The 27,188-nt window shown below is 43.8% G+C and overlaps 1 protein-coding gene across 1 annotated transcript; it reads right to left on the bottom strand.

Moving 5' to 3' along the window:
- Positions 1-210: 210 nt before the first annotated feature.
- Positions 211-25,010, bottom strand: LOC118636467 (toll-like receptor 13). Its single transcript, XM_036271569.1, has 2 exons — positions 24,891-25,010; positions 211-3,564 (listed from the first exon to the last, which is right to left on the bottom strand). Exon 2 carries the CDS (start codon positions 3,495-3,497, stop codon positions 615-617), a length of 2,883 nt encoding a protein of 960 aa, XP_036127462.1. The 5' UTR covers positions 3,498-3,564; positions 24,891-25,010; the 3' UTR covers positions 211-614.
- Positions 25,011-27,188: the final 2,178 nt, after the last annotated feature.

Below are 27,188 nucleotides of genomic sequence, written 5' to 3'. Positions count from 1 at the left end.
CTGTATGAAGTCTGTTTTATCAAAGCTGGGTGATAGTTTCTGCAGCCATTATTGCACTGCTGGTTCATCAAGGTTGCTTCCCATGAAGTAAATTGATGGATCCCAAGTAGGATTCTCTTAACTCTTGGCCTCTGACTTAAGCAGAAAAAAACATCTGACCTTTGGAATCTTATGCTCTAACAAAGAATACACCAAAATATTTTCTTTGGTTTTTATTGATCTCTGTATATGGTGTTTCTGTTGTTACAGGTTCTTAGAAGGAGTAGAGTTTGATCTATCTTGACAGGAACTGATTTGGAGAAACTAGTTGAGCAATTTTCTCAAGCACATATTAGGGCTCTCCTGATCCTCAGACTTTCAGGTGACTTGTCTCCCAAGTCTTCCCTTTAATAAAACAGATATACTTTCCAGATATCCAATCCCCTAGAGTGGGGACACTTCCTGACGATTCTTCAAGCAGTCCCCTTCGCTCTTCCTAGTGCCCAATGGACGTGAACCAAATGATCCTGGGTCTGATGGTCAGGAGCTTTTTCCTGCAGAACAAGTACATTCGGTCACACTCTTAGCCTATACATACCTTGGGCAACATTGGATTTAAGGTCACAAAACTCCTGTCATTCAATCACAGTGAGATGTGCAGCGTCTTTCTCCACAGATTTGTTACCCAGTGCGTTTCTAATACGAGCCCAGAACAGTGGCCTTTCATGGACACTGTCTGGCCAGGTGATAAATGTCTGCCTGTTCACAAGTTTCCTGAGTCGGTGGTAGCTGGATAACTTATAGTTTGGGATCTCTTCCAGGAAGATCAAGATGATAACATCCTCATGCTCATAGAACATCTTGATGCTGGCCAGCTGTACTTCAAGGCGGCACCATTCACTGTGCAGGTAGTGGTTACTGACCACACACAAAGTTTTCCGGCTGGTGTTGATGGCATTCTGAATGTTCTCAAAGATATCTATACCTGGTTCAAAGTCCCGGTGGTGAAGACAGAGCTTAAAGGTGGGCTGACCACCTTCCTCTAGGGCTGGAACAAGCTCTTCATACACCCACTGTTCATCAGTGGTGTTGAAAGAGACAAAGGCATCATAGATGAACTGCTTCTCTGTCCTATGCCACTTGGCTAGGCACCAGGCTCGAAATATGTAGAGCCCATACCTTAGAGATGAAGTTATCTGGGCACTGAACCAGGAGACGACCATGGTTGTGAGGACGAGACTGAAGGAGCAGAAGAAGTAAACCTGTCCCAGGTCAAAATTACACATAGCATCATCAAAATCTATCAACATATTCTGAGTATTTGGCTGCTGACAGTGATAGCTCCGGAGGTAAGGGATATGAACTTTTGCTGTGTTTATTGACCAGTTCTTGAGCCACACATTGTCACAGTTGCACTGAAGTTTGTTCCCATAGATATCAAAGAACATCAGAGACTTCAGGTTCCCCAGATGACTTTGATTAATGACTTGTAGGTTGTTGAATCTTAAAGAGAAGACCTGAAGACTTTCTAAGCCAGAGAACATGCCAGGAACCAGTGACTCCATGTTGTTGTTTTCCAGGCGCAGCATTTTTAGTCTTTTGAGTTTATGGAATAAGGAAGTATTTAAAAAGAGACTTCGGTCTCCAGATTTTGTTCCTGAGATATCCAACTTTGTGAGATTAGTAAGGGAGTCAAATTGGAGATGGTCTAAGAATACCATGGAATTTTTGCCCAGGAATAGCTCCTGCAAGCCATTCAGCCCTTGGAAAAAGTTGGTTGGAACAACCTGAATCCCATGCATTTGTCCTTCTAGGTTGAGTTGTTTCAAAGACTTGAGGTTCATAAATGGAGGAAATTGCAAGGTCCTGGTGGTTTCATATGTTATTTTATTAAAACTGAGATCCAAAACTTCTAGATTTTCAAGGCCAGTGAAAAGACCAGCCCGAAAACTTGACAAGATATTGTATGCCAGGTCAAGGTAACAGAGGTAAGTAAGGCCAGAAAATGCATTCGTTTCTATAATACTTAGGCGGTTCCGGGAGAGAATCAGAACTTGGAGTTTCTTCAGAAACTGAAAAGTTCTGCGTTTTAGAGTCTTAATATTGTTGTCTTCAAGATTTAAACTCTCCAAATTTGGAAGCTGAGAAAAGGAGTATTTGTCAATTTTCACTATCCAGCACCCAGCCAAGTTGAGCTCCTTCAAAGAGTACAGCCCATAGAAGGCCATGTCATTGAGTTCTGTGATGGGATTTCTAGAGAGGAAGAGAGATTGTAGGTCCTTCAATGGCGAAAATGCAAAATCCGGAAAACTTTTAAACCTGTTATGGCTCAGATCTAGGGCTGTCAAGTTCTGGAGGGTACTCCAGGTCTGATTGCTGACAAAGGAAAGTCTGCACTTATTTAGATTCAGCCTTTGGAGGCTGGGCATAGCATTGAACTCACTGTCATTGAGGTGAACCAGATTATCGTTTTGGCTCAGGTCAAGGAACAAAAGCCTGGTACAGTTGGCAAGGTGCTTTATGTCCCCTGCATCAGTGGCCTTTTTCCTAAAAACCAAAACCTCTAATATGGGCAAGTGTCTCAGGAGGTGACACACTCTGCTCAAGTTGAAATGACCAGCTCTAAACTCCCGGTCACTAAGATCCATTTCCCTTAGATTCTGTAAGTGCTTGGCTGGAAGCATCTCTAGTTTTACCAAGGTACCGCTCAGATTCAAGCTCCTCAGATTGGGTAGAGTTTCCAGAGCCACATTCTGGATGACTCCATGGCTATTCTGAGAGACATTCAGAGTGGTCAGATTAGGCAGTGACAAAGCAGAGAAATTTAATTCCATTAGCTTGTTCCCCTGCAGGCTCAGCTGAGACAGAGAGACCAATGACCTGGGACTGTGATCCAAGGAGATGATGCTGTTGTTAGTAAGATCAAGGTATTCCAAGCGTGGAAGATGCTGGATTGCTTCAAGAATATTGGAAAAATTGGTAATAAAGTTTCTAGATAAGCTTAAGTGTTTCAATTTGAAAAGAGGGACAAAGGCATTTTTGTGAATATTGGTAATTTGATTATGGCTCAGGAGCAAAGTCTCCAAGTTGGATAGGCCCTCAAAGGAGTTGTTCACACTTTGAATCTTATTTTCTACTAAGTTCAAAAAGGTCAGATTTTCAAGTCCCCAAAAGGCCCTCTCCTCAATCTTCCAAATGGAATTCCACTCCAGTCGCAAGTCTACCAGAGCAGACAAAGTAGTGAAGCTGTAGGGAGGAAGGACTTCAATTTTGTTTTGTGTCAGGTTGAGGTGAGTAGTGTATCCAGGAAGGTCATAAATGGCATCGGTCAAGTTGGTGATGTCCTTCCGGATGCAGAAAACATGATGAATGTCTAATTCATACTGTGTACATTTACTGAATCCATATGTATCTGCCAAAGACAGCAGAGAAAATGCAATTAAAATGAGCCAGAGCCACTGAGGAGGCAGGAGGTTCCCCAAGCCCATCTTGTCAGCCCCAGGATTCAGAGATACCATTAGAAAAAAAATCCCTTCACATGCATCATGCTCATTTTTGAAGAAATGATCCTTCCATGTTACTTTGCTGCAAAGAAAAAAAAAAGAAAGTTAAGTTTAAATTTCTCTTTTAGTATATCATAGCTGCTTAAAAAAAAAAACACAAAAAACAAAAAAAAAGTCTCCCAAAGTTAACTTCCAAAACACATCCATTTCTAAAGCAACCTCCATGTGTATCAGCAAAGACCAGTGTTATTTCTCCTATAAGGAAAATTGTTAGCACATGGAAGAAGAGAAGGCAATTGTGTATTTTATTTAATTTAGAGAATGAAGACATTCCCAACCCTCCTCTCACCCCTGCACAATAAAACACCTCCCTTGCTGTCTGGGCCGATACCTGAAATTTCACCACTGGTGATGCACTTTGGGTTCTATGGATCTCAGTGCAGTTAAAAGAATCATCCATGATGGGGGGGTGGACAACAATGTTTATGAAGTTTACAGCTCACCTCTATCTTACGTGAATGAATAAAGAGAATACAGAGTCCTTGCTTTAAAGCCACTTGGTTCCCCACAATTTGCATTTACATCTCTCAGACAACTAAACTTGTTGTTAGCATATGGTATTCCTGGTCATCAGAAAAAATCATAACTACAGTAAATTTAGCTCTGTCAGTTCACTTTCTGATGTGTGCTGACCAAGTTCTCCCCAGCCTTGCCTCACAGTCTCAGCCTGTTCCCACAGTCTCAACCCGTTCCCACAGTCACTCACGGTAATGGAGTAAAAACAGCACCAGCTCAAACAGAACGGAGATCCAATCCTGTGCCTTTGACAAATTATTTAACCCCTCTGAACCTCTTTCCTTATCCATGCAATGGGATAATAATACCTATTCCCTCATAATGTTGTACAGATTCAACAACACGAGTTAAAGTGCCTAGCTTGATGCCTGGTACACTGTGGAGTGCAATGGAAGGCCATTCCCTTCTTTTCGCCTTAACTCTAGACCAACACCAGCACACCTTCGTATTGCTCTCCTAGCTCTTGTTTCAACAACACTGCTAGTCACAGAGGAAGAAAATAGTATAGTTGCATTAGGTTGTTTTCTTCTTTTGTATATATGCATTTCCATACACCCACAGAAATATATGAAATTTTCTAGCACTCTTATTTGTAACTCTAAGAATCACAAAACAGTCCGACCAGTGTGGCTCAGTGGTTGAGCGTCGACCCATGCACCAAGAGGTCACTGGTTCGATTCCCGGTGAGGACACATGCCCAGGTTGTGGGCCCGATCCCCAGTGGGGGGTGTGCAAGAGGCAGCCAATGGATGTTCTCATTGATGTTTCTATCTCTCTCTCCCTCTCACTTCCTCTCTCTGTAAAATCAATAAAGGAAAGAAATTTTTTTTTTAAAGAACCAAAAGCCCTAGTGGGTTTGGCTCAGCAGTTAGAGCATCGGCCTGTGGACCAGAGAGTCCCGGGTTCGGTTCCACTAAGGGCACATACCTTGGTTGCAGTTTGTCCCTGGCCCCAGTTGGGGTTGTGTGGGTGGCAGCCACTCCATGTATCTCTCTCACGTCAATGTTTCTCCCTGTCTCTTTCTCCCTCTCTCCCTCCCACTCTATCTGAAGATAAATGTAAAAAAATGTCCTTGGGCCCTGGCCGGTTTGGCTCAGCGGTTGGAGCATCGGCCTGCGGTACACAGAGACCCGGGTTCGGTTCCCGCTAAGGGCACGTACCTCGGTTGCAGTTTGTCCCCGGCCCTGGTTGGTCGTGCGGGTGGCAGCCACTCGATGTGTCCCTTTCACATTGATATTTCTCTCTCTCTCTCCCTTCCCCTCTCTCCCTCCCGCTCTAGCTGAACAAAAAATGTAGAAAATGTCCTCGGGTGAGGATAAAAAACAAAACAAAACAAAACAAAACAAAAAAATGTTCTTGGGTGAGGATAAAAAAAATTGTTTTAAGAATCACAAAACAAGCATCCATTATAGAAACATATATCTAATCAAATGTGAATCTTTTGTGTTGGTACAATGACAATCACCACTGTATTATAATGAACAGAAATGATACCATCGTAACTAACCCGGTTATAAATGAACAAGGGAAGCTGCAATTTAAACGCATGCCCAGTAAAGTATGGGTGACGTAGGGGAGGGTGGTTGCCTGTCAGTCACACCTGGGAATGGGTCATTGCCAAAATAGGTATGGTCACTGTAAGTATGGGAAGATTGGATATTTAAACTCCTGAGCAAAGGAGTTCCATCCTCTTGCTCTCTCGCTTGCCTGCGCTCCTGGCTCTCTTGTTGCAGGGGGCACCTTCCCCTGCGTTCGCCCACATGGCCCACAGCCGTGTGGACCCTGCCCCCCACAATGGACTGGTGGACTGGCACTAGCCTTACTTAAGCCCGCCATGGAACAAGAAGTTTGGACACTGGCTTTGCTTCTAGCTCTGCTAAATCCCCAGCTGCACTTCTTCCAGGACTGGTGTAAGGGAACTGGGACTTCTGAAACTGAGGAATGTAACTCGGTGCAAATAAAAATCACTCATTTGCCCATGCAAGTCTTAGAAAATTATTTTTCTCAAAATATCATAAGAACCCGACCCCCAGCACCCAGTAGCGAAAGGCACTGCCCACTTCCACCTGTAACATAATCACAAAACGTGACTTTTTTTTTTATCCTCACCCGAGGACATTTTCTCCATTTTTTGCTCAGATAGAGTGGGAGGGGGGGAGAGAGAGAGAGAGAGAGAGACATCGATGTGAAAGGGACACATCGAGTGGCTGCCACCCGCACGACCAGCCAGGGCCGGGGACAAACTGCAACCGAGGTACATGCCCTTAGCGGGAACCGAACCCGGGTCTCTCAGGACCACAGGCCGACGCTCTAACCACTGAGCAAAACCGGCCAGGGCAGGATTCCTGTTTTTAAAAATTGCCTCCTGCCCTGGCCAGTTTGGCTCAGCGGTCCAAGCGTTGGCCTGCAGACCTAAGAGTCATGGGTTCATTTCCCACCAAGGGCATGTACCTCGGTTTCAGTTCAGCCTGCAGCCCTGGTCAGGGTTGTGCAGGAAGCCACCAACTGATGTGCCTCTCTCACATCAATGTTTCTCTCTTTCTCCCTCCCACTCTATCTGAAGATAAATGGAAAAATATCCTCAAGTGAAGATTAAAAATAATTGTTTGCCTCCTTAGATTACATTAAGTGCTGTACATTTAGCTTTACCTCTTCCATTTATGTCTAATCCATCTAAAATCTCACTTTTGTACATTGTGTAAGGTAGGGATCCAGCTATAATCTTCAATTAGCAAAGTAGCTCACTATAAACCAAAAAATAATCTGTTGGCCCTGGCTGGTGTGGCTCAGGGGTTATGTAAAGGACAAACACATGACCTTGCCCCCTGGATTTTAAGGGAATGGCAAGAACTAGCTGCTAACAGATAACCACTGCATTGTATAGATAACCATTGCTTTGTGTACACAGAAACTGATTGTTCCCTCAGGCATAACAGCTAACTGCAAATATCTGCTTCTGTAAGTGCTTGCTTGCTCGCATACCCTTAACCCAAATTCCTTAACAGGGGCTAAGACAACTATATAAGCAACCCTCCCCCTGAGCTCGGGGCTGCTCCCTCCTCTGTGTAGGATGGGACAGTTGCCGCGCAGCTAATAAAGCTCTTTTAATTTGAACCCAGTTCTGAGTCTGGTCTGTCTCTTTGGTCTACAACAGTTAAAGCATTAGCCCCTACACCAAAGGGTTGTGGGTTCAATTTCTGGTCAAGGGCACATACCTTGGTTACAGGTTTGTTCCCAGGCCCCAGTTAGGGTGCATACAGGAAGGCAACCAGTTGATGTGTCTCTCTCACGTCAATGTTTCTCTCTCTCTCTTCCTCCGTCTCTACCCTCCACCTCCTAAAACTCAATAGAAAAAAATATCCTCGGATGAGGATTAAAATAAAATAATAATAAACAATCTGGCCAGTGTGCTCAGTGGTTAGAGTATTGGCCCCCACACTGAAGGGTCACAGGTTCGATTCTCAATCAAGGGCACATACCTGGACTGCAGGTTTGATCCCCGGCCCCAGTCTGGGTGCATGTGGGAGGCAACCAATCAATGTTTGTCTCTCACATCAATGTTTCTCTCTCTCTCTCTCCCCCTCTCTACCTCTCTTTCACACTCTCTAAAAATCAATGGAAAAAATATCCTCAGGTGAGGATTAACAAAAAAAATTTTTTTAAACACAATCTGTTGCTTTTCTAATGCTTTGAGGGGCATCTTTATCATAAAGAAAGTTACCATATATACTTGAATGTATTTCTGGCCTCTCTTTTTTCCCTGAGACACCATTGTTTTATTTATTTTTCTTTTTAAATTAAATTTATTGTGGTGACAATCATTAATAAAATTATTTAGGTTTCAAGTTTACAATTCTATAATACATCATCTGTATATTGCTGACCTCTCTTTTCTGTTCCTTTATCTACTTATCAGTTCCTACAAGGGTACCATGCCATTTTATTGCAATGGCTATAAAGTATATCTTAATATCTAACAGGGTGAATCCTTTGTCTTTGCCCTTCTTTCTCAAGTTGATTTTTTTAAAATGTTTTAATTGATTTTTAGAGAGAGAGGAGGGAGGGAGAGAGACAGAAACATGGATGTGAGAGAGAAACATCAATTGGCTGCCTCCTGCACGCCCCCTACTGGGGATAGGGTCCAAAACCCAAGCATGTGCCCTGACAAAGAATTGAACTGGGATCTCTCAGTCCATGGGATGACAATCAATCCACTAAGCCACACTGGCTGGGCAACTCAAGTTGATTTTTAAAGAGATTAGCAATTCATGAAAATGTTTCCATTATAATTGTAAGTCTACCAACTTTCCCCTAAAGTGTTGCTGGAATGTGATTTGGGACTGCATTGAATTTGCAAGTTAATCTTATCATGGTAAATCACCCCAAATATGGACATGGTTTATCTTTGTTTAGTCAAAACTTCCTTTATATTTTTAAATAATTTTAAAATATTCTTTGTAAAATTTTGTGCTTTCTGTGTTAAGTTGTTTCCTAGAAACGTTTGGATGTTATTATTTTAAGGGATGTGTTATTTTTTTATATTTAATTTTCTAGTTAGGTATAGCAAGGGTGCCATAAATTTTGAATTTTTTGTTATTGTTGATCATAAATATAGAAAGCTTCCTGAACTCTCTTATTAGTTTTTGTTTGCTTGTTTGTTTTTAATCCTCATCTGAGGATATTTTTCCATTGATTTTCAGATAGAGTGGGAAGGAGGGAGGGAGGGAAAGAGAGAGAGAAACACTGATGTAAGAGAGACACATGGACTGGTTGCTTCCCACACGACCCTGACCAGGACTGGGGATCAAACTGCAACTGAGGTATGTGCCCTTGACCGGAACTGAACCCACAACTCTTTGGTCTGTGGGCTAACCACTGAACCACACCAGCCAGGGCTATGCTTACACCTTTTATTCATGTCCATGACAGATAAAATGAAAAGGCAATACTCTAATGATAATTTGAATTTGAATTTTAAGACAGCCAACTTGCGTAATGACTGAGATGAATAGATTGACTCAATACTTTAAGGCATTTTGACTTTGTTAGGCAACAAGAAAAACAATGGATCCAAGGAGGAGCGATTTCATTGTGAAAGTGAATAGGAGAAAGAGGAAGAGAGCAGAAGAGGAAGCAGAAGTAGTAATATAAATAAGTATGTCTTGCATAAGTGTTGGGTGGTTGAGAAAAACTGGGTAGAACAAGACAGCAATGCCAAGTTAATGTGTTCTCTGCTCTCGGAGATGACAAGAGATAGCGATATGACCCCTCAAATCTATCCCTGTTTGTTAGAGGAACTTTTTTTTATTTAATTTTTTTCCTTTATTGATATATTAGAGAGACAGAGGAAGGGAGAGGGAGAGAGAGACAGAAACATCAATGGGTGAGAACATCAATTGGCCGCCTCCTGCATGCCCCCCACTGGGGACCAGGCCCACAACCTGGGCATGTGCCCTGACCAGGAATCGAACCGGTGACCTCTTGGTGCATGGGTTGACGCTCAACCACTGAGCCACACCAGCCGGGGCTTCTAGAAGCAAGCGTGGAACTAAGTTTAGCAACCTGGGGAGATGAGAACAGAGAGCAGAGGGTCAAAAGAGAGACTAGGGGGAAATCTGTGCAAAGACCCAAACAGCGCTGGTTTTTGCAGCTTGATTTTAGGCCTGCCGCGGGAGTGGAACGCACAGAGCCTTTAAAAGGCCTTGAGTAGGACACGAGGCCAAAAACACTTCTGGTTATAGCATCCTAAACAAGGCAAGGATTGTGAAGAAATAAGAATTTTTACAGCAGACTACATCCTAGTCTAGTTTACAAGTTTGTCATCAGTTCACCTTTTTTTTAAATTCTCACCCGAGGACATTTTTGCATTTATCTTCAGATAGAGCATGGGGTGGGGGGGGTAGAGACGGAGGAAGAGAGAGAGAAACATCGATGTGAGAGAGACACATCGAGTGGTTGCCACCCACACAACCCCAACCAGGGCCAGGGAGAAACTGCAACCAAGGTACGTGCCGTTAGCGGGAACCGAACTTGGGACTCTCTGGTCCACAGGCTGACACTCTAACCGCTGAGCCAAACTAGCCAGGGCCAGTTCACCTTTTTTAGAGAGCGCCAAGCCTAAAGCTTTACTCTCGGGTAGTAAAGCTTGCCATAGTGAAAGCATGCAAAGGCTCAGCATCTGATTCCAGGTTCCTTAATATGTTTTCTCTACAATCAAAACACTATCATAAAAATAAAATGTGTAGAGCCAGGCTGGTGTGGCTCAGTGGTTGAGTGTCAACCCATGCACCAAGAGGTTGGCGGGTCGATTCCCGGTCAGGGCACATGCCCAGGTTGTGGGTCCAATCCCCAGTGGGGGGCATCTGGGAGGCAGCCAGTCGATGTTCTCTCTCATCAATGTTTCTTTCTCTCTCTCTCCCTCTCACTTCCTCTTTCTCTCTAAAAATCAATAAAGAGAGCCCTGGCCGGTTGCTCAGTGGTTAGAGCAATGGCTCATGGTCCAGAGAGACCCGGGTTCAGTTCCTGCTAAGGGCACGTACCTCGGTTGCAGTTTGTCCCCGGCCCTGGTTGGGGTCGTGTGGGTGGCAACCACTCTATGTGTCTCTCACATCGATGTTTCTCTCTATGTATTCCTCCTTTTCTCCCTCCTGCTCTATCTGAAGATAGATGCAAAAATATCCTCGGGTGAGGATAAAAAAGAGAGAGAGAGAGGGCAGCATGGAGTGAGAAAGAAAGAGAGTGAGAATGGGGTCTGGGGTGGGGGTAGAGGACAGAGATTTGAACTGTGGCTCTGCAGACTTTAACGAAATGGAGAAGAGAAGCGGAATTTTATGAAGCTTTTCTGTTTGATTTGCTCTGTAAAACCCTGCACTACCCCTTTAAGAAAGTCAACAGAAAAGGTTCTCTATAACAAAAGGATTTTGAAGTTGGACTTGTGTTTTGACTCTGCATGAAGTCTGTACAGGCCTGACACAAGTCACCCACCATTGCATCTCTCAGCAGGCAGCATTGCTGACTGGTTGCACGTTGCCTGGACCCTAACAAGCTTGACGTGTTTGCGTTCTCTGAAACCCGGCCAAAATTCCTACACAGAGCACCTGATCCTGTTATCAGCCATCCCATTCCTGAAAGTAAGGAAAAGGGGAAATTCTTGGGCTGACCAAAGCTGAAGTAGGCTCAGCTTTGCAAAACCTAGCTTTAAATCCCAGCTCTCTCACTTACCAGCTATGCTCAAGTTATATACTTATTTTAGCCTCAGTTTCCTCATTTGTAATCTAGAATTCAATGAGTGGCCCAATATCCACCAAATTACTCAGGCCAAAAGGTGTATGCTGAGTGCCGAGCTACCGGGCTGGTTATCCAGCAGCTGGAGTTCCTGGTGCTCCTGGAGGAAAGCGGACCTGAACTGAGCAGCCGGGGAGACAGGAGGAGAGGGCAGGGGAGAAATATTCTGTATTGCTGAGGCGGTTGCAGAGTTCCTCTTGATCGTGTCTAAATTCCTGGGCCATTTCAACAAAATTCAAGAGGGGAACTGAAAACTACTGTGTAGTTCACTGAGGCACCGTTTCATTTGCACAACCAAAACCAGTGCTTGGTGGGGTTGGACATGAAGGTGGGGGTGGGGTGGGAGTTGGGCAGGGGAGCTGTACCTCATTAATATCGGAAAGGCTGGACTTTAAACAGCAAGGTTACGCAAGAGGCTGATCCTGAGCGCTGCCATTTACTTAGTTCCCAGTCACTAGGGGGCTTTCAAAGCAGATGAGGCTCTTCCCATCCCAGGAGCTAGGCCAGCTGCTCTTAGGTGGCAAAGTGAGGAGTTGAAGTGTTACTCAGGCAGAACAGGGCATAGGCTACCACCGCCCTTGACTTCTGTGGATGAGGCTGGAAAACCCAGCTTGAGAATGATGGGCCCGCAAATCCCACTAAGAGGTGCTTAGACTGCCACCTGTCTGCTCCTTTCCTAACAGAGATTTTGTTGCTTTAAAGCTTAATCCAGCCCTGGCCAGTTTGGCTCAGCGGTTAGAGCGTTGGCCTGCGGTCCGGAGAGACCCAGGTTCGGTTCCCGCTAAGGGCACGTACCTCGGTTGCAGTTTGTCCCCGGCCTTGGTTGGTCGTGCGGGTGGCAGCCACTCGATGTGTCCCTTCACGTCGATGTTTCTCTCTCTCTCTCCCTTCCTCTCTCTCCCTCCCACTCTATCTGTACAAAAAAATGGAAAAAATATCCTCGAGTGAGGATTAAAAAACAAAAAAAACAAAAAAAGCTTAATCCATCCTGGGATCGTCTGCTGATGTTAGCTCCAGATACAACCCACTGACCTTTATTGCTAAGCTGGCCTTAAAAAATAGAGCCCAGCTGGTGTGGCTCAGTGGTTGAGCATCGACCCATGCACCAAGAGGTCACCGGTTCGATTCCTGGTCAGGGCACATGCCCAGTTGTGGGCCTGATCCCCAGTGGGGGGCATGCAGGAGGTGGCCAATCGATGTTCTCTCTCATCCATGTTTCTATCTCTCTCTCCCTCTCCTTTCCTCTCTCTCTCAAATCAATAAAGAAAAAAAAATTGAAAAATAGAAGGATGACCATAGATAATTTCTCAGTCAAATCATGATGACACTTTTGAGAGTGAAAGAGGCGGCATACATGACCGGCGTTAATGGAGCTGCAGCATGCTGCCACAGCTGGTCACTCTGGATATGAGATAACGTGCATGAGATAACAGAACGTAACCCAGACTACTCAACTATATTTTATTTATAGCTTCCAAGTTAAAACAACAACAAAACATTTCCAAGTTGGGGGGAGGGTAGAATAAATATAGCTAGCTGAAAGCCAAGGTAGTTGAGGTATTGCTCAGAAAATATATAGCTGTTACCCTGGCCAGTTTGGCTCAGTGGTTGAGCATCGGCCTGCAGACCAGAGAGTCCCGGGTTTGGTTCCCACTAGGGGCACGTACCACCACCAAAAAAAAAGAAGAAAATATATAGCTGTTTTAAATTCATGCATTTGTCAGTGACTTTATTTCATACACATTTGTTGAGTGCCTACTTTGTTTCAGCTACTGTGCTAGGCGATGCTTACCTAAACAAGATGTGGAGGTCATGGTCCCTACCCTTGAGCAATAATTTACAGACAGGTGGATGGATTCATGTGCACAAGTTAGTTATGCTACATGGAATTAAACTAATATAAGAATAAACTAAATGTTACAGGATTGAAGTCTCCAAACGTAGATCAACAACATTCTATGATATTAAAAGAACTATAGAGCCCTGGTCAGTTGCTCAGCGGTTAGAGCGTCGGCCCGCGGACCAGAGAGTCCCAGGTTCGGTTCCCACTAAGGGCATGTACCTCGGTTGCAGTTCGTCCCCGGCCCTGGTTGGGGTCATGCCGGAGGCAGCCAGTCTATGTGTCTCTGTCACATAGATGTTTCTCTCTCTCTTCCCACTTCTCTCCCTCCTGCTCTATCTGAAAATAAATGCAAAAATGTCCTCAGGTGAGGAGAAAAAAATTAAAATAAAAAAGACTATAGATATGATTTTGAAAATACTTACTGTTGGACCCCTTCCACCATGTGAGGACACAAAGAGAAGTCTGCGACCTGGAAAAGCGCCCTCTGTTGTTTATAAGCCAAAAAAACACTTACTGTTGGCAATCTTTTAGAAGTTATAAAGAACTAAAGATTTTGTTCAATGGGCCAGCCATGTAATAGAGCTGCTCAAGCAGTTAATACAATCTTGGATTAAATGAATGAACTATTGCCCTGGTCGGTTTGGCTCTCTCTTCCTCCTTCTCTCCCTCCTGCTCTATCTCAAGATAAAAATGTCCTCGGGTGAGGATAAATAAATAAATAAATAAATAAAATGAATGAACTATTGTTCCCCTGGTCAGACCATACCTAGATTTCTTCTGTTCACCATACTTTAAATGCACCATTGCCAAAATGGGATGGGAATCTAAAGGAGGGTGCCTAGCGTGGTGAAGGATCGGGAAAGCAAGTCATATATATAAGGTGACCATTAGGTCCCAGTTTATGCCAATCGCTGTCATCCCATCCAATTATTATCCCCTTCTGCTGTCAAAAGTAGTCCATTTTGGATGACAAATTATATGGCCATCCTACATATATATAGCTAAGATTTATTAGTGCCATTTATTGTTTGTCATGCCAGACCTCACTTAATCCTTATCACAACCCTATGATATATGTGTTATAGCATTATTGCAATTTTATGGATGAGAAATCTGAGCCTCTGAGGGTTTCAGTACGCACTCCAAGGTCATAGAGGTAATGAATAGGCCCGATTTATCCATCAGGCACAGTAGGGACAGGGCCTGTTGTCCACAATACTTTCAGGAGCCTTTACAAAGGTTTTACTGCCTTTTACTAAATCAGAATTAAAAAAACGAACATTTAGGTTGGAGGAAATGTTTTAATATATAATATTAATATATTTGCCTGTATACCAACATAGTTGTAAGGTCTATTTTTGTAGGTTTTTTAATGGAGGAAGGAGCCCAGAATATAAAAGCACCTGGGGCCCGCAAACATCATAGTGAGCCCCTGGTAACAGGTGGGAGCACTGGGATCCGAACCCAGAGCCCAAGCTCTTAAACACTAAATAAAAAGCAAAACAGCTGAGGGGACAGGAGGACGACTCAGAGCGGAACCTGGTTGTTGTCAGCCAAGAACACTTCTGTGCTTACTTGATGTTTCTTTCCTGCTTCTGCCTCAGCTGTGCTTGTTGAATGACATCTTACCCAAGCTTGTAGGTAGAGCCGAGTTGTTATGATTCTCTGTGATGCCTTCCTTAATTCTCATTCTTGCAATTCATTTCACTTTTTTCTGTACTCCTGAAGCTCACCTTTGTATTTACAGTGTAAGATGTACGACATTCTGCCACTGTATGCTTGCTTGTCTCTCTTAGGAATCTGTAAGGCCGGTGCCCGAGGGGAGGGGGGGGGGTGACTGGATAAAGAAGGTGAAGGGTTTAGCTCCAGAACATATTTGTATAACCCACTGACATGGTCAATGGTTTGCAAAGGCCAAGGGGAAGGGAGGTGGGGGAGAGTGGAGGTGGGCAGAGGGGGAGGGGACTCCTGCAATAATGTCAACATTAAAAATGTTTAATAAGCCCTGGCCGGTTTGGCTCAGCGGTTAGAGCGTCGGCCTGCGGTCCGGAGAGACCCATGTTCGGTTCCCGCTAAGGGCATGTGCCTCAGTTTTAGTTTGGCCCCGGCCCTGGTTGGGTCGTGCGGGAGGCAGCGACTTGATGTGTCCCTTTCACATCGATGTCTCTCTCTCTCTCTCTCTTCTTCTCTCTCCCTCCCACTCTATCTGAACAAAAACTGGAAAAATATACTCAGGCGTGGATAAAAAATAATAATGATAAAATAAAAATGTTTAATAAAATAAGTAAATAAATCTGTAAGGGACCGGGACCATATCTTCCTTATTTTTGTATATACCGAACAGAGTAGTTCAAACATAATATGGGCTCAGCAGCATAAGCTGAGCTGATTTTGTTCTTCAGCTCACTTTAAAGATAAACTTCCCAATAAGCGTAGGTTGTCGGTGTTGGAATGGGCTGCCTTTGAGACCGACCCTCAACTCCAGGTAGTGTAAATGCAAAGCAGGGAAGGGCGTGCATAGAGGGGACTCCTGGATTGGTTGGAAGTTTGGACTGAAAGTCCTTAAGAGTCCTTTCCAACTCTCAATCCATGGGTTTAGAATTCTGCTTGCAGCCTTGAGAGGCAGCACAGAACAGTGGCTAAAAGTATGGAGTCGGAAACAGACTGCCAAGGCTTATCTCCTGACTCTGCCCTTCACTTTGTGGCCTTGGGCAAATATTGAATTTCTCAGAGTCTCAATTTCTTCATCTGCAAAATGGGGATAATAATAGTACCTACCACATGAAGTTGTTGAAGATTAAATGAGTTAATATATGTCAAGTACCAGCAGCTGGCACAGAGTAAGAACTAAAATGCTTTTCAAATAAATAAGATAAATATATTTATAATGGAGAAAATAAAATAGAATAAGCATTGCTAAGACAGTCACTTGAAATAGAGTCAAACTGCTATTAAGGAAGTGGGGCCTGTGCACCTGCCGGTCCTCAGTTCTCAGAGTTGCTATTAAGTTGCTATACATGTTGCTAAACTCAGCTCCAAGGGGAGCCACAAACATCCTGGAACACAATTGCCCCATGGACACACAGGAATTTGCCCTCTTCCTTGTAGTTTTCACCCCCTTGGTTTGCATATTGAAACTCACCAGTCCCGGTTAACCTAGCCAGCAATTCTTCATGTGCACCAAAGAATTACACTTCGTGGGTTTTGCCTTTATAAACCATGCGTTTCTTTATTCTCTCCAGAGCACAATTTAGGTCGCTACCTGATTCTGTGTCTCCTGGGTTGTAACTCTTTATGCCCAAAAAATCCTTTTTGTTCTTTATTACAGCCCTAACATCTTTGCTTAACATATTTATGATTGTTCTTTTCTGCCCCCTTCCCTTTGTTCATTTCTATTTTGAATTCCAGAGCTGGAGCTTCAAAAAGCCTAGACCAAAGTATAGCCCAAAGGAAGGATGTTCTTTTGCCAATCTGCAACATCAAGGCCCTATTCGGAACCCAGACAGTGGTAGGTACAAGGTGTGAGCTGGTGGGAGATCACAGCCCCGACACAAGGCCAGTGTAGAGCAAAATGGCTTTATTGCATACGCCTGGGTGCAGGCAGGCAGATCCAAAAAAAAAAAAAAAAAGCCCAGCTTCAGCTTTTTCTTTCCTTTTCTGGCTTATATTTGTATAAACTATAGAAACTACCAAAAAAAAAAAAAAAACTACATTAAAAAAACAAAAAAACACATTCTCTTGGTGCCGCTTTTTGGTGCCAGGGCTGATATAAGCTATCTCAGAGGTAAGGGAGGAGTCTGCTTCAGCAGAGGTCAGGGCCATTACTAATCTCTTTCTTTTTATGGTCCCTCCAAGTTTTCCAAGGCCAGCATTAACTCCTTATCTTTATGTTTTCTCTGGGTTTCAGTCCCAGGGTTTCTTTTTAGAAAACTGCTCGGGTGTTTACATGCAGGAATAACTGGTCAGAATGGAGTTTAATTTTGTTAAAACATTATTAACCCTTTCAGTTGGGACATCCTAGCTCCTTCCTGGATTTCTTGGTCAGTGTTGGCATTGCTGTAGCAAGGAGGGACTGCTTCATCCTTTGGCCATAAGATGTACTTTCTGGCTTGGCAGACAGAAAAACCTGGTTTAGTCTTAGCTCCGTGAGTCATCTGAAACAAATCATATACATCCCCTGCATCGAAACCTATCAATAAAATAAGAGCTCACTTCAGCCTGGCTGGCTTCTTTTTTTTTTTACTTCTTTTTATTTTTTATTTATTTTTTTAATGAATTTTTTATTTATTTTTTTGTTACAGATATTTTACCTTTTTAACCCATTGGCACCCCCCCATTTTTTTTTTTTTTGGTACGTGCCCCTAGTGGGAACTGAACCCAGGACTCTCTGGTCGGCAGTCCGATGCTCCAACCGCTGAGCCAAACCAGCCAGGACCTGGCTGGCATCTTAAACAACAGCTCTACTGTGAGGAAAATGACAGCAAGCCATTTTGTTCTTTCATGAAAGAACAAAAGCTCCCTCAAATCAGACATACCTGAATTCAAACCCTGCGTCTGCCTGACACTTCCTGAGACTTCAGGAAGTCAGATCACATAAAGTGAGTCTTTTCTGTAAAAGGCAGTCATAATCTCACAAGGTTACTGTAAGGATTAAATATGGTGATGTAAGTAAAATGTTCAGCACATAGACCTTCAATGAATGTAACCATATTTGCCTGTGTTCAACATGCATTTCCCCATGTGTATATGAACACTGTCCTGTTTCTGTATACTTTTATTATGGCAGGAAACCAAGAGAAGGCGAGATGAAATAACAGATTGACTTAACTGAAGGCAGAAGTTCACATTATCTCACGGTTGCTCTATGATTCGATATTTACATGAATGAATTTCCCCCCTGCAAACCACTTTCAAGACAACAATGATGAATTCAGACAGAATTATATTCCCCCCAAAATGTTTCACTGTGCAATGTAGGTGGTTTCATTGTCTGGTGCCTTTTATATAGATGGGCAATGTAGGTGGTCCCCCGACTGACCCTTCCCCCAGCCCTGCCTGCCGCCTTTGCTGTTTGGGTGATGATAGGCATAGTTGCACTTTCAAATGGAAAATGGATAAAGAAGTGACACGTCTATACAATGGAATATGATTTGGCCATAAAAGGAATGAAATCTTGCCATCTGTAACATGGACGAACCTAGAGGATACTAAGAGAAGGGAAGTAAGTCAGAGAAAGACAAATACCATATGATTTCACTTACATGTGCAATGTGAAAAGTAAGATAAAGGAACAAACAAAACAAACAAACTCATAGAGACAGAGAACAAACTCACAGCGGGGAGGGGTTTTGGGGGCTGGGTGAAAAGGGGGAAAGGATTAAGCAAAAATAAAAAGCAACTCAGGCACAGAGAACAGTATTGTGATTACCAGAGGGAATGGGGTGGGGGTGGGGAGAGGCAGAAGAGGGTAAAGGTGGGGATAAATTGTGACAGAAAGAGACTTGACTTTGGATGATGAAATAAACAGACAAAAAAATGAAAAAGAAAAAAATTGTTTTAAAAAAGACGTGCAAGCAGAAAAAGTGCCTGGCCCAAGGTCATAGACCATGTATTAGTGGAGCCGGGAATAACTGGGGATGATGAAAGGACTGAAGAAACTAGAGATGCCCAGTTTGAAACAGAGAAGATCCAGGGACTACGGTGCTTGTACTTCAGCCCCCACCAGCCCCGTTCACTATTTCTGCAGAGCGTTTCTCCAGGCTCTGGACCGTGAGCTGCTAACTGCTTCCTCAAGACGTCGATGGGAGGCGGACAAAAGAGGCTAATGGGCAGAGACACTCCAGCTTTCCTACCAAGAAACACAGACATCCCTCCCGGCCTAGGCCTCGATTCCATCACAGAGACAGGCCCGGAGCCAGGAAATGCATCTAATTGTAAAACTAACCCTTAATGCAGAGAAGAGGGGTGGAAGGCCCATGACCCAAACTCAGCATGGTCCTCAGTAACTTGTCCATAAGAACTTGTGGTTCTCAATCCTGTCTGAGCAACAGAATCACCTAGGGATTAAAAACATAGCTGTCCCAGGCCCCTCTCAAGAATCTGTGTTTTAAATGGATGCTTCACAGTCAATGTTCTCATTGATGTTTCTCTCTCTCCCTCTCCCTTCCTCTCTCTCTAAAATCAATAAAGAAAAAAATGTTTTGTTTTGTTTTAAATCTGTGGTACATTTACACAGTGGAATGCTATGCAGCTGTAAAAAGGAAGGATCTGTTACTCTTTGAGACAGCATGGATGGAGCTGGAGACTATTATGCTAAGCAAAATAAGCCAGTTAGACAAAGACAAATATCACATGAACAAAATAGGTCTAGGGGTATAGGTATAGATGCATGGAACATAATACCAGATCTTGAGGAGGAGGAGGGATTGGTTTGGAGGGGACAGGAAGAGATTAACCAAAGAACATATATGCACATACATGGGGAAGGGTTGAGATGGGGCAGGGGTTGGGTGGAGGAGGGCAATGGGAGACATTTGTAATACTATCAACAATAAAATAAAATAAAAATGCTTTTCAGCCCCGGCCAGTTTGGCTCAGCGGTTAGAGCGTTGGCCTGCAGTCCGGAGAGACCCGGGTTCGGTTCCTGCTAGGGGTGCGTACCTCATTTGCAGTTTGTCCCCGGCCCTGGTTGGGTCATGTGGGTGGCAGCCACTCTATGTGTCTCTTTCATGTTGATGTTTTTCTTTCTCTCTCTCTCTCTCCCTCCCACTCTATCTGAACAAAATATCGAAAAATGTCCTCGGGTGAGGATAAAAAAGAAAAAAAAATGCTTTTCAAATGTAAAAATAAATAAATGGATGGATGGATGGATGGATGGATGGATGGATGGATGGATGGATGGATGCCTTGAGTATGCAGCCAGGGATGTAAAGCCCTTCCTAACCCAGTAGTTCTCAAGTTTGAGCTTGAATCAGAATCACCTGGAAGGCTTTTTGAAAACATAAATTGCTGGGCCTGACTCCCAGAGTTTTAGATTCATCTGGTCTGAGGAGGAGCCCAAGAATTTGCATTTTCCCCAATTCCCCAGGTGATGTTGATGTCACTGATTCAGGTCCACACTAGGAACAACTGGCATAGCTTATCTTAGTTTGACCTTCATTGTGAAACAATTGCCATGGCCTCTTCTTCAGTGTGCCCCTGCAAGGGATACCTGCGGGGGGGATGGAACGAGCCCCAACTCTCAGTTAGTTATTGAATCGATCTCTACCCTGCATATCCCTGCAAAAAAAATCAGCTCACAACCCTCTCAAGGTCACCCAGGCGAAGCAGAGGGTGACATACACACACCTCAAGCCACTAGCTTCCTAATGGAAATGTTCTCCTGCACAGCTTCTGACCCCCCAGTCTCCATGCAGATAGCACCCAAATCAAATAATTTTCCAGCAGTAGGTAAGCTTAACTTTGATAACAGGAGCCATATCTTGTCACACTTACAAGGATCTACCATGTCTCAGGAGAACTCTTGAGTTTCTTTTCCAAGGCTGATGATCCTATTGCATTTACCCCCCTGTCCTTCAAAGGCATTCCTGAGCTTGTACAAAGGCAAGGAAAAAGGGACCTTTCCCAGGCAGGTATGGGGGAAAGTTCTGGTTTTGAGAAAACAGGGTTTCAGGACTCACACAGAACCTGGGAGTTTGCCACTCCTACAGCTGTCTGAAGAGGCACTCTGCCAAAGAGTCTCAGGTGAAATCTTGCCATGAATTCAACTGTACCTAGCTTGTTATTATTATTTTGTAATATATGATGTTTTGTCTGAAATTAGAAGGAGCCCTTCTAGTTCTATTCTTGGAAGTTTTTTGACAGTATTGTTATTTGAAAATGTGGCTGGGGGTAGGGGAAATGAGAGAGGAGGTGATCCACAGTGCATGCTCTCATCTGACGGGTGCTATGGAACTTGATGCCTAGAAAGATACCTCAAAATTGCTTGGCACTTTACATTTACCATCCGGTCACATAACCTCCGTGAAGGTCTACAGAAGAGGAAAGGAGGGAGCATGATTTGGCACTCAGTAAATGGTATGTATGATTGAGATTCAAATCCACCCCTCTTGACCTCTTGACCTCAAATCCAGTGCTCTTGCCACCTCAGCACAAGTGGTACAAACACAGACCTCGATGCCTGCTCCCCAAGGCTACTGCATAGACTGTGGATAATGTGGCCCAGAGCACTATCTAGAATTCTACCCCTTCCTTCCAACTGCTTATTTCTGGCATTTCTGAGGTGTGATGAAACCCAATCAAAAACCACTGCAGTGAGCAAAATGAAAATTAACTGTAAACTTGCACATGCATTCTTAGAGAGTTTATTAGACTGAGAGCAGAAACTTTTAAAGCACTGTGATAGCCCAGCTGGTGTGGCTCAGTGGTTGAGCGTCGACCCCATGCGCCAAGAGGTCCCCAGTTCGATTCCCGGTCAGGGCACATGCCCAGGTTGTGGGCCAGATCCCCAGTGGGGGGCAAGCAGGAGGCGGCCAGTCGATGTTCTCTCTCATCCATGTTTCCATCTCTCCCTTCCTCTCTCTAAAATCAGTTTTTTTAAAAAGCACTGTGATACACATCAAAGTTACAACTAGACTACTGAACAACCATCATTCAAAACCGCCTGAAATCAAGCTGAATGGAAGTCCTACAACTACGGAATTAAAGCAGCAGCCACATCCAGACTGGTAGGAGGGCGGAGGGGACGGGCTGGTCCCACACCCACGTGTGGCGGATAAAAATCAGGAGGACACCTCAGCTGGGAAGGTCCTTCCTGAGGACTAAGGGGTCCCCGTCCCACACCAGGTGCCCCGCTCAGGGTTCCAGTGCCAGGAAGAGAATCCCCATCACTTCTGGCTGGAAAACCAGCGGGAACTGAGGCTCAGGGAGGCTGAGGCGGCTGGAGCCCCAGGCAGCTCCTTAAAGGGCCCGCACACGGACTTATCGGACTCTCTCCCTCTAAGCTTGGAGGGGAGGCAGCTGGAGGGGCGCCAGAGACATACAGGGAAGAACTGAGCTGTTTGGCACTGGAGCGAGGGCTGGAGAGGGGGCTTTCTCGGGGACAAACGTGCTGTCAGAGGCCTTTGTTCCTTTGGTGAGCCCTTCCCTGGGGCGGCAGACAGCTGCCATATCTGGGACTCCAGCAACCTGGCTCACACTGGTAGCCCCGCCCTGGTGACTCCCTGAGGCCCCGCCACACCCAACTTTCAGGCCCACCCAAGCTGTTGCCAGTTGCTTAACCATAGGATTGGCCTGTCTTCGAACCTGCTTCAGGTTTTTCCTAAATTCTTTCAAACAAGCAGCATCTGGTCTCAGCTAGCCCCATACCTCTCATTAAGTAATACACAGAAACAAACACAGGGAGGCAGCCAAAATGAGGACACAAAGAAACAGGTCCCAAATGAAAGAACAGAACAAAACCCTAGGAAAAGAACTAAGCGAAATGGAGATAAGCAACCTAACAGATGCTGAGTTCAAAATACTGCTTATAAGGATGCTCAGTGAACTTAGTGAGAACCTCAGCGAACTTAGGGAGGGCCTTAAGAGCATAAAAAAGGACCAGTCAGAAATGAAGGAAGCACTAACTGAAATAAAGAATAATTTACACAGATTCAATAGTAGAGTAGGTAAAGCCAAGAAACAGACCATCGATTTGGAATCTAAGGAAGCAAAAAACACCCAATCAGAACAGCAAAAAGAAAGAAGAATCCAAAACAATGAGGATAGTGTAAGGAGCTTCTGGGACAACTACAAGTGTGCCAACATTCGTATCTTGGGGGTGCCAGAAGGAGAAGAGAGAGAACAAGAAATCGAAAACCTATTTGAAACAATTATGGCAGAAAAATTCCCTAACTTGGAGAAGGAAACAGACATACAAGTCCAGGAAGACATACAAGAGTCCCAAATAAGATGAACCCCAAGAGGCCCACACCAAGACGCATCATCATCAAAATGCAAAAGGTTCAAGACAAAGAGAGAATCTTAAAAGCAGCAAGAGAAAGGCAGCTAGTTACCTACAAGGGAGTTCCCATAAGGCTGTCAGCTGATTTCTCAAAAGAAACTTTGCAGGCCAGAAGGGAGTGGCAAGAAATATTCAGAGTGATGAAAAGCAAGAACCTGCAACCAAGATTACTCTATCCTGCAAAGCTGTCATTTAGAATCGAAGGCCATATAAAGACTTTCCCAGACAAGAAAAAGTTAAAGGAGTTCATCACCACCAAACCGTTATTATATGAAATATTGAAGGGTCTTTTTGAAGAAAAAGATAAAATATATGAACAAACAAAATGGCAATGAATACATATCTACTGACAATGGAATCTACAAACAAAATGAACAGGCAGAACAGAAACATTCTCATAGATACAGAGAACATTTTGTTGGTTGCCAGATGGGAGGGGGTTGGGGGAATGTGTGAAAAAGGTGAAGGGATTAAGAAGTACAAATTGGTTGCTAGACTGACAAACCTCAAAGGAAAGTGGGTTGGGGGGGGTGAAAAGAAATAAACCAAAAAACTTATATGTAACCAATGGACACAGACAACAGTGTGGAAAGAGGCAGGAGGGGGGCAGGAGTGGGGAGGAGGGGGTCAGTGGGGGAAAATGAGGAACATCTGTAATACATTCAACAATAAAGATAAAAAAATAAAAAGCACTGTGATAATTTCAACAACATATTCTGTCCAGTAGTTACAGAAGCACCTAACTTAGGATGTACATGGAATCCCAAATTCTTTTTTCCCCCTAGTTTTATTGAGATATAATTGGCACATAACATTGTACAAGCTTAAGGTGACAACACAATAATTTGGTATATGTGTATGTTTGGAAATGATCACCACAATAAGTTTAGTTAACATCCATCACCATCGCCTCACAAAAATGTGTCCTTGTGATGAGAATTTTTAAGATCGACTTTCTTAGCAACTTTTAAATATACAAACCTATACTGTTAGCTATAGTCATCATTTTGTTCATTATATCCCCAGAACTTATTTAAGTTGTAAGTGGAAGTTGGTGCGTTTTTACCACCTTCACTCCCTTCCCTCACCATCACTCCTACCTCTGGCAACCGCAAAGCTGATCTGTTTCTAGGAATTTGTTTTTTGTTGGATTCAATATATAAGCAATATTATACAGAATCTGTCCGTCTCTGTGTAATTTCTTTCACTTAGCATAATGTCCTCAAGGTCCATCCATGTTATTGTAAATGGCAAGATTTCCTTATTTTTATGGCTGAATAATATTCCACTGTACATATACACCATATTTTCCTTATCTATTCATCTGTGGTTGGACACTTAGACTGTTTCTATATCCTGGCGGCTGTGAATAATGCTGCAATGAACATGGGGGCACAGACATCTCTTCAGGTTCAAAATTGTTAAGAGCTTCTTAAGTTATTGGGTATAGGTGGACAGGTGTAACTAGTGAGGAACAAAGCTTGTTGGCTGATATGAAAATAAATGCTATGCCACCCCCATGTAATACCATTATCTATGGTGGAATTTCTGAATGAATCTCTTTAAAGAAAAAATATCATTTTCTGGATCCCTCAGACTCGAGTAATGCCATCTATCTCTTGGTGTAAGTCTGGGAAAGGATTTCTTCCCATAATTCCCTGTATATTGCTGGGATGCTAATTAAGGGTCAAGAAAAACAACATACCTGTGAGAAGCTTTTAATACACGTTCCTGTTGTTCATCTTCCTGTAGTCAGATTTTCTCTCAAATACGAAACCTCTTTCTTGGGAAGCTTCAAAACCTCAAGATGATTGCAAGGAACTCTTAAGACGTGTGACCAAAAGTAAGAAACATTTTCTTCCTCTTCAGACCACATGTTTTTGGTTTTTTTCTGATTTGCTCACTTTGTGGTAACTAAGGGAGTTTTTGCAGACGTGCCAAAATCCTGTTTGGTGTGTATTGCAAAACAGATATTTAGTGAGAAAGATTTCATCTTGTGCCCATCACAAGTTCCTCCAGATGTGTTGCTCCCTGTGAACTCCTGGGCTTGCTCAGCTGGTTCAAGCCCTGTGTTGGAAGAAGTTCTAGTCAACATGCCTGGAACCGCACATTTGAATTGGTAGGGAGAGGCCTCTCTTCTCTTGGTTTTTTTTCTTGGAACTGGTATGCTTCTTCGACTAGGTCCCACCTGTGTGTCAGCCTTGTGGTCAGGCCAGGTAGTTCTGCTTCTTTCCTCACTGACTCCTCCTTTGTGCCACAGACCTGACTGCCTGTTGATGAGATTCCCCATGTTGTTCTTTGGTTTGGGGAGCAAAATTTGTTTCTTTCCCCTCATGATAGCGAAGAGAAGCTTGTGAAGAGATTGAATTCTGAAGAGATTGAATGCACACTATCAAGAACTGATCCAAAATACTGATGAAAGGTTGGGAGGAAGAAACACCAGAACAACCCATTTACAGGGCCAGCCTTTGGCTGACTGAGGAATTTCTAGCCAGGTCTTGGTAGTTTAACGTTAGCACTCTGTCCTTCACACATCTCTCCAGTAACAAGGACGAGATTGCCCTCTGCTGTGTGTATCACACTCCAGAAACTCGGGGACCCACTCTCTTTTGACAGCCCCGTGCTCCTTACCTTTAAGTACTGAAACCACAACATTTCAGTAGAGGTGCAGCTCAGAAAAAGAGACAACAGCAGAATAATATATTTTGCCATAACATCATAATGGGAGAGTGGGGTATATCTGGACAAAGTGTTCTTTTCTAGATGAGGAGACATCCCCATAGCAGGATCCCTGAGACTTGTGGCAATGCCTTCTTTGGTGAGGGAGAAGCTCTTTGGGCTTTTTCAATACTCTCACTCATACTATGTACCATCTCTTGTTTAATAATAATAATATTATAATAATAATAGTTACTGACAAAAATTAGAGATCATTTACCATATTCCAAGCATTGTATTAAGTGCTTTATATGTATTTACGCAGGTAACAAAGAACTCTATGAAATAAATAGTATTACTTTCCCAGTTTTTAAATGCGGTAACTGAGACAGAATAATGAAGTAGCCCAGGGTCACCTAGCCAGTAAAGAACAAAGCTGTGATGGTATCTCTGTTTACCCAGACACCCTGTGGCTTCTCTTGATCCTGTGTACTTTCTGCTGGTAGGTTGAGCTAGTGTCTCCTCCTCCTTGGGATCCTGGAGCTCTCTCTCTCTTTTTTAATTCTCACCCGAAGACATTTTTCCATTTTTTGTTCAGATAGAGTGGGAGGAAGAGAGAGAAAGAAACATCGATGTGAGCGGGACACATCGAGTGGTTGCCACCCGCATGACCCAACCAGGGCCGGGGACAAACTGCAACCAAGGTACGTGCCCTTAGCGGGAACCGAACCCGGGTCTCTCTGGACCGCAGGCAGACACTCTAACCGCTGAGCCAAACCTGCCAGGGCGAGCTCTCTTTTTAAAAAAAAATATTTTTATTGATTTTTAGAGAGAGGGGAAGGGAGAGGGGAAGAGAGAGAGAGAAACATTGATGTGAGACATCAATTGGCCGCCTCCTGCACGCCCCCTACTGGGGATTGAGCCTGCAACCTGGCCATGCGCCCTGACCAGGAATTGAACCAGCAACCTTTTGGTGCATGGGACCAGCCAACTGAGCCACACCAGCCAGGGCTCCTGGACATCTCTTGTCCAAGGCACTGCCAGCTCCTCTCTGGATGTTCTCTGAGGTCTATACCTTTTTACAATTGTTTATTTTAGCTGAGACAAGTCATACTGTGTAACACCACTCCTAAAACAGCCTTTTCATTCACCTTTCTGGGAATATTATTCCTGGGAGATTTTTCTTTTTTCTTTTTGGTTAATCCTCACCTGGGGATACTTTTCCTTTTGCATTGATTTCTAGATAGAGTGCAAGGGAGGGAGGGAGAGAAAGAGAAAAATTGACATGAGGAAGACACATCAATTGGTTACCCCGACCAGGGCCGGGAATCAAACCTGCAACCGA

Source organism: Molossus molossus, unplaced genomic scaffold, assembly GCF_014108415.1.
Source record: "Molossus molossus isolate mMolMol1 unplaced genomic scaffold, mMolMol1.p scaffold_m16_p_2, whole genome shotgun sequence".
Classification (NCBI taxonomy): domain Eukaryota; kingdom Metazoa; phylum Chordata; class Mammalia; order Chiroptera; family Molossidae; genus Molossus; species Molossus molossus.
Note: the sequence above shows the minus strand (reverse complement) of the source record. Positions and strands in the feature narration are given on the sequence as shown.